The sequence below is a fragment of the Nelusetta ayraudi genome, unplaced genomic scaffold (assembly GCF_046127955.1).
Source record: "Nelusetta ayraudi isolate G7.1 ecotype Tasmania unplaced genomic scaffold, CSIRO-AGI_Nayr_v1 ptg000002l, whole genome shotgun sequence".
NCBI lineage: Eukaryota > Metazoa > Chordata > Actinopteri > Tetraodontiformes > Monacanthidae > Nelusetta > Nelusetta ayraudi.
In genome coordinates this window covers 4,512,138-4,524,647 of record NW_027466052.1, presented here as the reverse complement: position 1 = coordinate 4,524,647, position 12,510 = coordinate 4,512,138, and the positions used below count along the sequence as shown (strand labels likewise).

At 47.1% G+C, this 12,510-nt stretch overlaps 1 protein-coding gene across 42 annotated transcripts in view; it reads left to right on the top strand.

Moving 5' to 3' along the window:
• madd (MAP-kinase activating death domain) overlaps positions 1–12,510 on the top strand; it is a 42,657-nt gene that overhangs the window by 27,538 nt on the left and 2,609 nt on the right. For 12 of the 42 annotated variants that reach the window (XM_076018328.1, XM_076018245.1, XM_076018209.1 and 9 more), the window contains 14 exons: positions 627–730; positions 1,176–1,259; positions 1,459–1,617; positions 2,289–2,400; positions 3,111–3,173; positions 3,818–3,938; positions 4,212–4,317; positions 4,857–4,967; positions 5,047–5,154; positions 5,235–5,399; positions 5,479–5,551; positions 6,247–6,353; positions 9,665–9,734; positions 11,706–11,752. In XM_076018328.1, the coding sequence (XP_075874443.1) occupies positions 627–730; positions 1,176–1,259; positions 1,459–1,617; positions 2,289–2,400; positions 3,111–3,173; positions 3,818–3,938; positions 4,212–4,317; positions 4,857–4,967; positions 5,047–5,154; positions 5,235–5,399; positions 5,479–5,551; positions 6,247–6,353; positions 9,665–9,734; positions 11,706–11,752 (1,430 nt within the window). The remainder of the gene's footprint in view (positions 1–626; positions 731–1,175; positions 1,260–1,458; positions 1,618–2,288; positions 2,401–3,110; positions 3,174–3,817; positions 3,939–4,211; positions 4,318–4,856; positions 4,968–5,046; positions 5,155–5,234; positions 5,400–5,478; positions 5,552–6,246; positions 6,354–9,664; positions 9,735–11,705; positions 11,753–12,510) is intronic. The other 30 variants (XM_076018502.1, XM_076018418.1, XM_076018384.1 and 27 more) reach the window with 6 other exon arrangements.

The window sequence follows — 12,510 nt, the reverse complement described above, 5'->3', positions numbered from 1 at the left end:
CCATAAAAGAGCACACTTAGCCCTCTGTTCTGTGCCTCCTGGAAAAATGTTGAGCCTTAGCGTCCTGCTGAATCACGTTATATAGAAGGTGAATTGGGGCCTCAGAGAGTGGAGCCCAAGCTCTTTCTGCACCGACTGCGCTGACCGACCCTTAACAAACCCCCCAGCTGAACCAGGAAACGCCCCCTCTGCCCGCCACTGGTTTGTCTGCATGCCGAACTGCCTGTGTCTGTCTCGTTTTTTCTGGTGGGGTCCGATTTTTTTTGCAGCACTGACATGTTGCTCTCTCGCAGTTTTGTTTACTTTTTTCTAACCCCTCACCACCTCCCAGCACTCTTCCACTTCCAACTCCTCTGTCTTCTCTCTACAATGTGCTCATAATCTTTCTTGCAGCGACAGGATATAATAAAAACAGAACTGTTTCAAGCTTCTCATGTCCCGACAGCCAACCGTTAGCCCTCGGTGTCGATGTGAGGCGCCGTTGAGCCGGAGGCGGCGACGCTCTCGGTGGTCGTCGGTGTCGCTGTGCTGGTGTTTGTGGTGTTTCTCGGAGAGCGAGGCCGCAAACGTCCTCCTGTGCGCGTTTCGAGGCAGGCGACGGCCTGACGAGCGTGTCTGTCCCGCAGGATCAGAAGCAGCAAAGCAGCAGCGCCCCCCAGCGACCGACGCTGAGGAGAAGAAGTCACAGATCAGCGCCGACAGCGGCCTCAGTGTCATGTCTGGATCTCAGGTTTGTTGTATTTTTTTTCATTTTTTTTTTTCTTTTTATTTGTTTTCTTTCTTTTTTTTTTTTTTAACCTTTTTCTCTTTTTTTTTTTTTTTGTATTTGCATTGTTTGGATTGTAGAAAATCAGCTAATTTAACTTTTTTTCTCTGGTGACTATCTAAAAAATGTGTAAATTTGAGTCCATTTCCAGCAGTCAAAGGAAGGTCCAAACAAACTTGCCTGAATTAATCGCAGAATAAAGGGAGAAAAATGACCCTATTTTCTTCAAATAATTAACCAGCACCTGTGGCACCTGACTTGTCCCCACTTCACCTGTGTAGACAAGAACGCCGTTGCCATCTAGGGGCCAACATCACCAATGTAACCAAATAATGCAAACAAACATAAACTGCCACTTTTCAAAAGCACCAAATGTGTCTCTTTCTGTCTCTTGACTTTGTGGCTCCAGAAGAGCGACACAGAATCGGTGACCAGTTCTGAGCCTCCCATCCTGACCAGGAGCACCAGCCAGGACTCGGAGGCCAGCACAGTGGTAGGGCACAGCCAACTCACATCCTGTCCGCACTGCTTTCAAGTCAGACCAATCATTGGCACTGCTGTGTCTACTGGGCAGCCGCTGAAAACTCAGCCAGACAGGAACCGTGTGAAGGGTTCTCACAGATGAGATAGTGAGTCAACGCGCCTCTTTAGTGTAGTGTTGTCGAACCAGTGTCCTTCCACTCCACCTGTAGATCAGCAACAGCTCTGGAGAGACTCTGGGTGCCGACAGCGACCTGAGCAGCACAGCGGGAGACGGGCCGGCCAGCAGGGTAGCAGCTCACCTCAACCAGTCCAGAGGGACGCTGTCCGACAGCGAGATCGAAACCAACCCGGCCACCAGCACCGTGTTTGTGAGTCCGCATTTTTTTCTTTTTATTGGGACGATCGGAAGTGTTGAATAGAAAAAACAAAACAAACAAACAACGGAATTTAAATCAACACCTGTGCTGCAGGCTTATCCTCAGCCGCTCCAGCGGTTTTTGAATCGTGTTAATGCACATGCAACACCTGCTGCTCAACGATTATTTGTGTTGAAGACCAACTTCTTGATTAAAAACAATACAGAAGGAGCAGCTGGTCTCTTGTCTGTAACACTCTCTCTGTCTCCCTCGCGCTCTGTCTTTTTTTTTTTAGCAATTTTTGAAATGCCTATTTAAAATTGCAAACAGCCGCATTCTCTCAAGAGCCAATAACATTATTATGGACATGACATTACAGTTACCTCGGTCATCATCTGTTCGAACTGCGACCCTCTGGCAGGCGCTGTAGGTCCATCAAATCCAGAAGCTCCAGACTCAAAAACAGCTTTTTTCCACCAGCCATAAAGGCATAAAACAAACATTAACCAGCTGCCCATTGCACATGAGGACCTGGGTGCTCTCCAACTTTATATTCCTGCACTTTAAATTGTTGCATTTTAAATTATTGTATTTTACTGTATCCTTGCAGTCTGATATTTTGTTGTTCTGGAAAGTGCAAAGGCTTTCAATTCAATTCAATTCACTGAAGTGCATCTCCACAGGGAAAGACCCACATGCTGAAACCAGGGGCCAAAGACCCGGTGGCCAAGTTTCCGCCTGCACCGCCCGCGGAGGACATCAGCATGAGGATCTACCTCTATGAAGGCCTGCTGGGTAGGTGCTGCTCTCTGCTGGCTCCTGGAAGCTTCCCTGACTGACCGACTCACTAACGCCACCTTGCGTCGCATCACTAACGTCATCTGTCGCCCTTTAAGCCTCCTTGTGGTTGCAGGGTGTCTCTTCATGACTCGCGCGATCCAAAGGAAAGTTGACCGTCAAGATGGTCGGTCTGACTTTAGGCAGAAAATCAGGGTTCTGCCTGTGTGAAGCCGCTGATAAATGGCCTCGGCAGGCCCGGTGGACTCTGATGTGCAACAAAATTGCTTTTAAAGGCATGTTGATTGAATAGCTTAATACTAAAAGGCTCCGTTCCAGACTATTAGTTTGCATTAGACGATTCTTACGGTGGACTCTCATTTTTTCTCAACAAATTTTGCTCTTTTGTCAATTTAAAACACACCGTCACCGATCGAGTCGTCGTCGCCTGCAGCTGCATTACTGCTTTGAGCAAACATCCTCATTATGAGTGGCAGCTGGAGGTGAGACATCAAAGTGGAAGCAGTTTAATATGTCTTGGCTCCGCCCTCTTCATCCACCTCCTTTTCATCATCATCCTCTGGGGGGGCTTCCTCTTGCTCTCCGCTCTCGATTTTTGCTGTTGGACCTTCTGACTTCTTCTCCTGCTCTCGCTGCTGCTGCTCCTCCTCCTCCTCCTTCTCCTCCTTCTCCTCCTCCTCCTCCTCCTCCCGGGAAACTACTTCCAGGCCGTGATAAGAGCTCCGTTTGGGATCAACTTGAGGATGCTGCCATGGAAACCTTTTCTCTAAGTAGGGCTAATTTCATGCCTTTGTCCTTTTTTCCTCCAACCTGTGTGTGTGTGTGTTGTTCATATAAACCATGTTTAAATGTGTGAGCTGTTTAGAGTTGTTGGTGGTGGTGGTGATGATGATGTGCTGCATGTCTGTGTTTGCTGTGGAACATTTATTGAATCGCACAGAATCGAGTCATGTCTTTGTGTTGCAGTGATTTATGTATTTATATGGATATAGGTATATATATATATGTGTGTGTATATATATCGATATACATACACACACAGATATATATGTGTGTGTGTGTGTGTACATACATACATGCATGCATACATACATACATACATGTATGTATTTTTTTTTTTCTTTTCTTTTTTGCACTTTTCTTTTATCGGCATCTTCCAACCAGTTCAAACCAGTTGGATTTAATGTTTTTAAAGCTCAGCAGAGAGTTTGGATTGAGGATTTGTCAGACTCTACCTTTGAGTGCTGTCAGAAGTGCACCGTGAATACTTGTAACTCTGCCTTTATTATTCTGCGGCACTCGCCAGAATTATTGGCGCTGGCACCGTCACTCCGGTTTGCAACTGGTGGAAGAGAAGGTGAAGCGACCCCCGGGGCTAATTGACTTCACTGTTGTTTGACTGTTGTGTGTCCAGGTAAAGAGCGCTCCACGCTGTGGGACCAGCTGCAGTTCTGGGAGGACGCCTTCCTGGACGCCGTCATGTTGGAGCGCGAGGGGATGGGCATGGACCAGGGACCCCAGGAGATGATCGAAAGGTTCTCGCAGAGAACGTCTTTGTTTTGTTTTGTTTTGTTTGTATAGATTGATAGATAGATAGATTTACTTTATTGATCCCATATTGGAACAAAGTACAAAAAATAAACTATTCAGTAGTTACAAAAACACTCAAATCAATCAACGTACAACAACCAACCAAAGGAGATGTGCAAAAGAGTTTTGTGTTTTGTTTTTCCCCTGTGATGTCGCCACAAAACTTTGAATCTTCTGTCCTGGATCTTGAAGTTCTTCCCTCCTTGTGCCGCGTTCAGGTACCTCTCGCTGGGAGACCACGACCGCAAGCGTCTGGAGGACGATGAAGACAGACTTCTGTCCACTTTGCTGCACAACATGATCGCGTACATGCTCATGATAAAAGTATGGAGGCTTTCATTCTCCCGCCCCCTTTTTTTTGGCGTTAGAGGTTAAGTGTGTAATATTTGGAGATTTTGAGATGAAACGGCGATGTCAAGTGGTTACGTTTTAGATTGCAGCGGCCATTCGCTCACCCTCAACCTCCCGAGCTTGCCAGTGAGCTACTGTGGCCTGCACACGCAAACTTGGATACCTCGATCACGGTCTTCTTCGTTGGTTTATTTGAGGACGTGAGCATTCAGCCTAAATATGAATTGTCCACACCAGGCTTCCTTAGAAATATGGTTGTGCAAGATAGCAGCTAACTGGTAGCGAGACCTCTGTGTATTTATCAATGCAGCAAAACCAAATAACTTTAGTATGCAATTTATTTAAGTATTTATGGAGAGCATATTAAGCTTTCCAATATAAAAAACATGTATTAGGCCAAATATTACACACTGGACCTTTTAAGCATGAGACAGTTGTGTACGATCTCCAGGCTTTGAACCGTGTTGATTTTTTTTTTTCTCTCTCGCTCTTTCTTCTCACTGCTTGGTCAGCTGAACAAAAACGACATCAGGAAGAAAGTGAGGCGTCTGATGGGGAAGTCCCACATCGGCCTCACGTACAGCCAAGAGATCAACGAGATTCTGGACAAACTGGCCAACATGGTGAGCGTCTGTCCCCTCTCTTGTCCGAACTCGCCGTCGTTCTTCTGCGACTCTCCCTTAAACCGCTGTTTGTGGTCAGAACGGCCGCGAGCTGCCCATCAGGCCCAGCGGAAGCCGCCACATCAAGAAGCAGACGTTCGTCGTCCACGCCGGCACCGACACCACCGGAGACATCTTCTTCATGGAGGCACGTGCAAGTTTCACGCCTCGCCTCGCCTCGTCTCCTCCTCCTCTCGCCGCGCTCACTCTCTCCTCTCGCCGCTGCAGGTGTGCGACGACTGCATCGTCTTGCGCAGCAACATCGGCACCGTGTACGAGCGCTGGTGGTACGAGAAGCTCATCAACATGACCTACTGCCCCAAGACCAAGGTGCTGTGTCTGTGGAGGCGCAACGGCCAGGAGACGCAGCTCAACAAGTTCTACACCAAGAAGGTGGGCGGGGCTTGGCTGGCGGGGGGGCGGCGGCATCGCCGGACGTTCCGGCCGTAACCTCTGTTTTGTGTGTCGTCAGTGTCGTGAGCTCTACTACTGCGTCAAAGACAGCATGGAGAGAGCCGCAGCCAGGCAGCAGAGCATCAAACCAGGTAGAGACGCTCGGCGGAGTTGTTCTTTTTTTTTTTTCTCCCCCTTTTATCATGCTTTCATTTTTTTTCTCCTCTTGTTTTTCGTCATCTTTTGTTTTGTCAAAGGGTGGAAAGTCCACCCTAGACGTATTGATAGCATTAGATTCATCATCAGACGCTGCAAGACATTCAGAAGTTGAAATTTAAAGGTCCAGTGTGTAAGATTTGGCCTGATTTATGGTTTTTATATTGGTTAAAACGTATATAATACATGAATAAAAATGTATCCTCGCAGTCCAATAAAAGTCATTTGGTTTTCCTACCCTTACTGTGGTTCTCATATATAAGACTATACATAGAGCAATGATCTTGCTCCTAGTTAGCAGTCATTTTTTAAAGAAGCCAGTCAGTCGGGCCGGATTCCTTAAATACTGGGCTTCCTTAAAAATCTTACACCCAGTACCTTTAAAAAACAAAATAGAATTGCCTTTTTTTTTTTTAATGCATGTCTCATTCTTTGCTTACCAGACTTTCTTCATATCAGGTTAGAAACAACCCAGATCTGGAACAAAAACACCTCTTTCACACAGTTTAATCTGTTTGTCTTTAATGAGGTTAAGTTGCACAAAAGTCGCATTCAGATGAAAGTTTCCTCTTATGTTGGTCGGCACATTTTCTCGACCAGCTCCCTGACCCGTGTCCGTGTTTCGGTGCAGGTCCGGAGCTGGGCGGAGAGTTCCCGGTGCAGGACATGAAGACCGGGGAGGGCGGCCTGCTGCAGGTCACGCTGGAAGGAATCAACCTGAAATTCATGCACAGCCAGGTAAGAGGCGGCGGCCTGGGCGCGGACACTGCCTCCATCCCACAAACAGGCATGGAAAATTACAAACAAAAAAAAAAAAAGAAGAAGAAGAAAGAAACACTTGTCATGAGTTCATGTCGTCCTCCTGTCCACCTCTCCGCCCATCTCTCCTGTTTGCATCACTTCCTCTCATCCCCAAAACGTCTTCCTCTATCGTCTCCGCCGATAAAACGGAAACGTTGTCGATGACCAGAGACGTTGTCTGATCACTGCCACTCCTCCTGAGGTTTTACCCCTCGGAGGAAGGATCTCCGTTTGTGCTTTTGCTTTTGTTTGCGTGTCTGTCTGTGTGTGTGTGTGCGTGCGTGTGTGTCGTGCTCTTATATGCATGTGTTCCTAACGAGTATCATCAACAGCAACAAGTTTGTTTGACATCTGTGGTGCTCCGCCTCACCGTTTCTTTACTGTGCGTGTCCGTGTGTGTGCGTGCCTGCGTGTGTGTGTGTGTGTGTGTGTGTGTGTGTGTGTGTGTGTGTGTGTGTGTGTGTGTGTGTGCGTGTGTGTGCGTGTGCGTGCGTGTGAAACATCAGTGTAAAGACGGACGACCATCAGCAAAGACTTTTCATTAATAATTGGCTATTTTATAGCAACTTTCACACCTGAGTTTGGACCCTTGAACTCCACCGTTGTGTGTTTTCTCCTCCGTGTGTGCAGGAAGTCGTAGCCGGGGTTTGTTTCTGCTTTTTCTTGACCAGTTTCCGCAAGTCTCGATTAGCACTTCAGGAAACGAGCCAGCAGTGTCTTGACTCACAGTTCCATTCGCGTCAAGTGTTAATAACATGTATCACGTGGAGGGACTGAAGCGCTGCGAGTGAAAATCTCCCCCGTGAACCTGATTTCTAAGCGGCTTGGTGCGATCTAAACGGGCAGTTGAGCAAAATTGCAAACCGACGGCCTCAAAAATAGCCGTAACTTTGGATCGGTCATCAGATTTCTTTTTTTTTTTTTTTTTTTTGTCATTGCAGAGTTAATTATCCTGTAACAACATCCATAGATGTCCTGAAAGATGTGTATTTAACCCGCTGTTTACTGCCTCCTTCTCGCTAAAAATTGGCCTTCCACACGCTTGGATTGAGACAAAAATAAGGTGGTGTGAGATTGAGGTGGATACTGGAGGTGATGAGGGGGGAGAGCCAATCAGTGGAAACCTCGTGGGAGCTCTGAATCAATTTCATCGATTTACGACAAAATTTCTCTCATAAAATCTGCGTTTGCACAAAGCCACTATTAAAACTGCTCCTAAAGTTGTCTCGCAGTGGCAGAATTATGTAACTGCCGGTTAGCCTCTGTAGCCCGTTGATATAAACCTGCGCCAAGACAAGCAGAGACCTTTAGTCACCACTTTGAATTAATTCCCAGAGAGCCGAGGTTCAGGTTTCCCTCCGGAGCTGTGAATTAGCCCAAACAGAAAGGCTGAACCTATGATTTCCACCTCTGCACGCTGGCCCTTTAAAACGCCAGTAACTTTATTTCTGTTGCAGCCGTGTGGTCTCTTTGCCCCGTATGCACTGTGATTTCAAAACAAAACAAAACAACAACAGAGAATGTTTTTTTGGGGGGAAATTCGTGAATGTCATCCAATTCAGAGTAAACCCCAACGAGTCCCCTTTGTGACATCACAAAAGGCTGGACTGTGCTAAGACAACAAGGACTGTGTGTTTTTGGTCTTTTTTTTTCTCTCCCCTGCCCTAAATTTTGCTGCCCTAATGACGAACTCTCAGCCTCGCACTCGCTCCTGCTGTCTGAGGCTTCGAGTCCAGTATGTTGGCCCGTTCTTTTCCCTGGCCCTGCGCGTATGCCCAAAACGTTTTGAGCTTACGGGTCGTCTTCGCCGTTCTGCGACCTCATGGAGCGTGTTAGCGCAGTACCGCGGCTTCCCATTTCTTCTAGGTTTTCTGGCCTTTATACATGTTGTTTACTTTGAGAAAGTATTAAAAATCCACAACAGAAAGATTTGTTACGAGTTTGTTTGTCAGCAGTTATGCGATCTTTGACTGCAGTACCTCGAGTGGCCACTGAAAAAAAATCTTCTTAAAGGTCCTCTTGCCGCGCCGCCATATTGTCCGTCATCCAGTTCATATAGTAGATCCATGGCGGCCACGCGGCGTCGGCTCCGGCGTAGCGCCGACTTCCTGCCCTCGTGCTTCTGCTGTGTGAGCGAGCGAGCGGGTGGGTGGTGTTGGTGCCAGCGCTTGTTGCTGGAGGAGGAGGCATGGAGGGCTCAGAGGAAGCGAAAGGTGAATCCAGCTCTCGCGCCCTTTCTTTTCCTCATCACTACTCATTTTGGGCTAATCCCTCCTCTGCCGGGGTTTATCATCACCATTATTACTACAATGAGTATCACTATTATTATTATTAGTATTATTACTCTCCTCATTTTACTTTCATTTGCACTTATTGGCTCCGGTAACCTCCTCTGCGCCGGCAGCCTGAGCGCCCGACTCGGCGGCGGGCCCGTTGCGGATAGCGCCCTCTGTCCTCTCGGAGTGTCGTCGAGTGTTTGTGCTCTTCTGTCCGATAATAATGCAAACCATTTCTCTCCCATGCTCTCTCCCCCTGCAAGGAGCGGAAGGTACACAACCTCTGCTGTGTTTGCTTATTAGCAGTTACATCTTCTTGGGTTTCCTTTTTCTCTTTTCTTTCTCTCTTTCCTTTCGACTGTCCCAGCTCTTACTGGCAAACCTGATTTTATTTTCTTAGTGTTTTTTTTTTCTCTGTCCTCGTCTGCATTTTTTTTTTTTTTTTTTTTTTCCAATTGTGTGGGACTTCCATGTTATGCATCATACGGGCCACATTGCATCCTGTGTAGCTCCACCAGTAGCTCTGCTGTTTAGCGCCTCAATGAAAGCTAAAGATCTCCTGTTCAGTTGCGTTGCCAAAGCAATGCCTCAGACTTGACCACCGGCAACTCCCCCCCCCCGGCCCCCACTTTCACCCCCCACCCTCCCGCCGCCCATGTGTGTGTCTGATCATGGAAAGCTCTCATCGTGTGCCTCCTTTTCTTTCCGTTTGGTAGCCGTAGATGCTTGCATCCCACACGTATACCTCTCTTTTTTTTTCTTTTTTGACTTTTCATACCGAATAGATCAACCTCAACACGGTTAATTTGACTCGAAATCTATAAAGTTGAGTGCGTGTGTGTGTGTGCGTGTTGTGTGTGTATATATATATATATTTTTTACTTTTGATTTATTTTTCATCCACTGTTGTTGAGTTAATAATGTTCTGTCTTGTTTTTGTTTGTTTTTTCCCTCCCCGTTTTCTGTTTTTAGGTTTTCATAGAGCTGAGTCACATTAAAAAGTGCAATACAGTGAAGGGAGTCTTTGTCCTGGAGGAATTTGGTAATTACACCATCTATTGATTCTAGGCCTGTACTCGGCACGGCAGTAACTCGGCTTCACGGCAAGCACGTTTGACGAGGGCTGGAAAGTTTTTCCCGCGCGATTTGGGGCAGTTGTCGGTCAGCGGGTGATCACATGACCGGCGGGTCCTTTTCAAACCGTCGCGATGCGGCGCTTCCTGTAGCTGACGAGCAGGGAGGAGCAGGGAGGAGCGGGAAGGAGGCGGTGGCTGCCTGGGAAACAGGAGGAGGAGTTTGTTGCATAAAACTTGGTTCAAACCAAGTGTTTCTGCTGAGCACGTTGGTTTGAAACCATATAAAATCATCGTCAAAACAAAAGAGACTAGGTTTTTTGTTTTTGTTTTGTACAAACATGTTTGTAGATAGAACAACAGAAAGAATAGAAATAAACAAAAAAATAAATAAAAACAATCCAAATTTTAATAACGGAGCCAAACTATTTTTTTTTTTATTCTGATAGCGTGGAGCTTTTAATCTACACTTCAATTACGATGGTGTTGCTCAAGAGCGACAATAAACTGGTTTCGTTTTTTGGGGGGTTAAATTCTGACTGAAGCGTTCAACCGATCAAATATTATAAAATTTGATCCATCATGAAAAATTGTTTTTATGTTTTGGACTCCCTTGGAAAGGAGGTTTTTAATCTCAATGGGACTTTCCTGGTAAAATAAAGCTTACATAAAAAATAGACTCAACCGTTAAATCAGTAAATTAACCATCTGTCCTTTTCCTACTGACTAGAACTCAACTATAAGTAAATAAATGAGATTCATCTTTAAACTTTGTAGCTACACAAACCTTGAAGTTCCACCCGTCACAGTTCTAGATTTTTATGAACTCGTCCAAACAATCAGCTGCTGAGACGCAGTCAGAGCTCCAGCAGTCAGCAGGCAGGCGGACAGACAGACAGACAGCCGGACAGGAAGTGGGCGTGGTCCCTGTGCGCCTGGCTGGGTTACTGCCGTGTCTCTGTGCTGCTTTTGTAATGTTGCCCTCATCTTTGCCACTATGAAAACCTTCATTCTCCAGCAGGTAAAGTGTCGCCACCTTTCTCCTTCTTAACTCCACCTCATCCGTCTCCTCCTCCTCCTCCTCCTCCTCCTCCTCGCGCTGTTCTGTTGTCCCACCACCAGGTGTCCTCCTCCTCCTCCTCCTCCTCTGCTTCCATCCCCCCCGACCCCCCAGTCTTCTTGGTTTTATTTTGACTTGTTCTTATACTTGGGGGAGGGGTGGGGGAGGGAACATCTCACATCACAGCCCTGATCTTCTCATCTGTGCTACGGGTTCACAGTTACTAATGAAAAGTCGTGGACAGTGACGTGGTCCCGGGTCAAATATACAAAGGGTTTTGGCCTCCACTTTTTCCTCCCCTCCCTTGGCTTCCTCTCTGCCCTGACGGCTTGTCTGCGGTCATGTGACTCTGGAGGGCGGGACGTGGAGGGGAAAGAGAGTAGGTTTTGTTCCAACCAACGGTGGAAAACACTGGAAGCTCCGGCTACTCAGTCGGAGCAGTTGAAGGACGACCTGCGCACCCAGGCGGTGTCAGAGACTCCTCCTCCGACACTTCCCGCCCTCCTCGACCAGCTGTAGGCCCGGGCAGCCTGTCGCTTCTCATTTCCCCGTCTTCTTTTTTTTTTCTTCTTCCCTTCCCGACGTTTCTTCTTTAATCTCTCGTTCCACAACATTCGTCTCTTGCACCCGTGTCCATTTGCGCCGGGTCGTGAACGTCCGGCCAACAGTTGACTCTCCTCGCTCCCTCTCCCAACTGTTGGCTGTGACTCCTCCCGGTCCGCCGCTGCTCCTCGTCCAGCATCGTCTCCTCACTCCATCCCTTTAGCCCCGCCCTCCTCCTCCTCCTCCACCTCCTCCGCCCCCAAAGCTCTCAGACTCGTGACCCGTTTATGTTCCTGCTGCCTTTGAATTGTCTGTTTTGTCTCTTGCACCGGCATAGTTCCTGAAACTAAAGAAGTGGTGATCCACAAGTACAAGACTCCCATGGTGAGTATACACGCGCACACACGCGCGCACACCAACTAACCTGGTCTAGACCAGGGGTGGGCCAACTTTCTGACTGGTGGGCTCTAAAAATTGGCAGGGGGGCTGGAGCAGCAGCAGATGGATGGAGTGTTTTGGCGCCTCACCTCATTGGATGAAAAAAAAAACACTATGGGATATGTAGAAAACATGAGCTTTAATGTCCATTGAAAGGAACAAAAACAGATATTTAGCTCTTTATTGAAATTACTCTTAAAACACTGAAAAAATGGATGAAATTCAGCTATTTCATGACTTATTTACTGTTAATATAATTTCTTCAAGTTTGACGGACCGGATTACAAAGCTTAATGGGCCGCATATGGCCCCCGGGCCGTAGTTTGCCCACGCCTTGTCTAGTATCAGCAGCCATCACTTCAGGACGCCTGTTCTTAAACCCCGTTTTGACTTTTAAAAATGTTGATTTTCATAAAAAGCGGAATTAAAAACCTTGTGGAGTAATTAAAAAAAAAAAAAAAATTTAAGTTTGTTGTGGCTGTTCAAGTAAAAACAGCACATTTAGCCCTCTGTTTGCAGCTTTCTGCCAAAACCGATGCTTTGTCCCCCGCTTTGACCGACCAAGAGGCCGGTCCAAGAGGGCCGAGCAAACGCCTGGCTAGGGGGGTGTGGTCACTGACTTTGGGTAGTGCTCTTTGTGACATCACAAAGGGCCTGAGCGCAGCAGACGAAGCAAAGGACGACATCACTGACAGCACAATCCG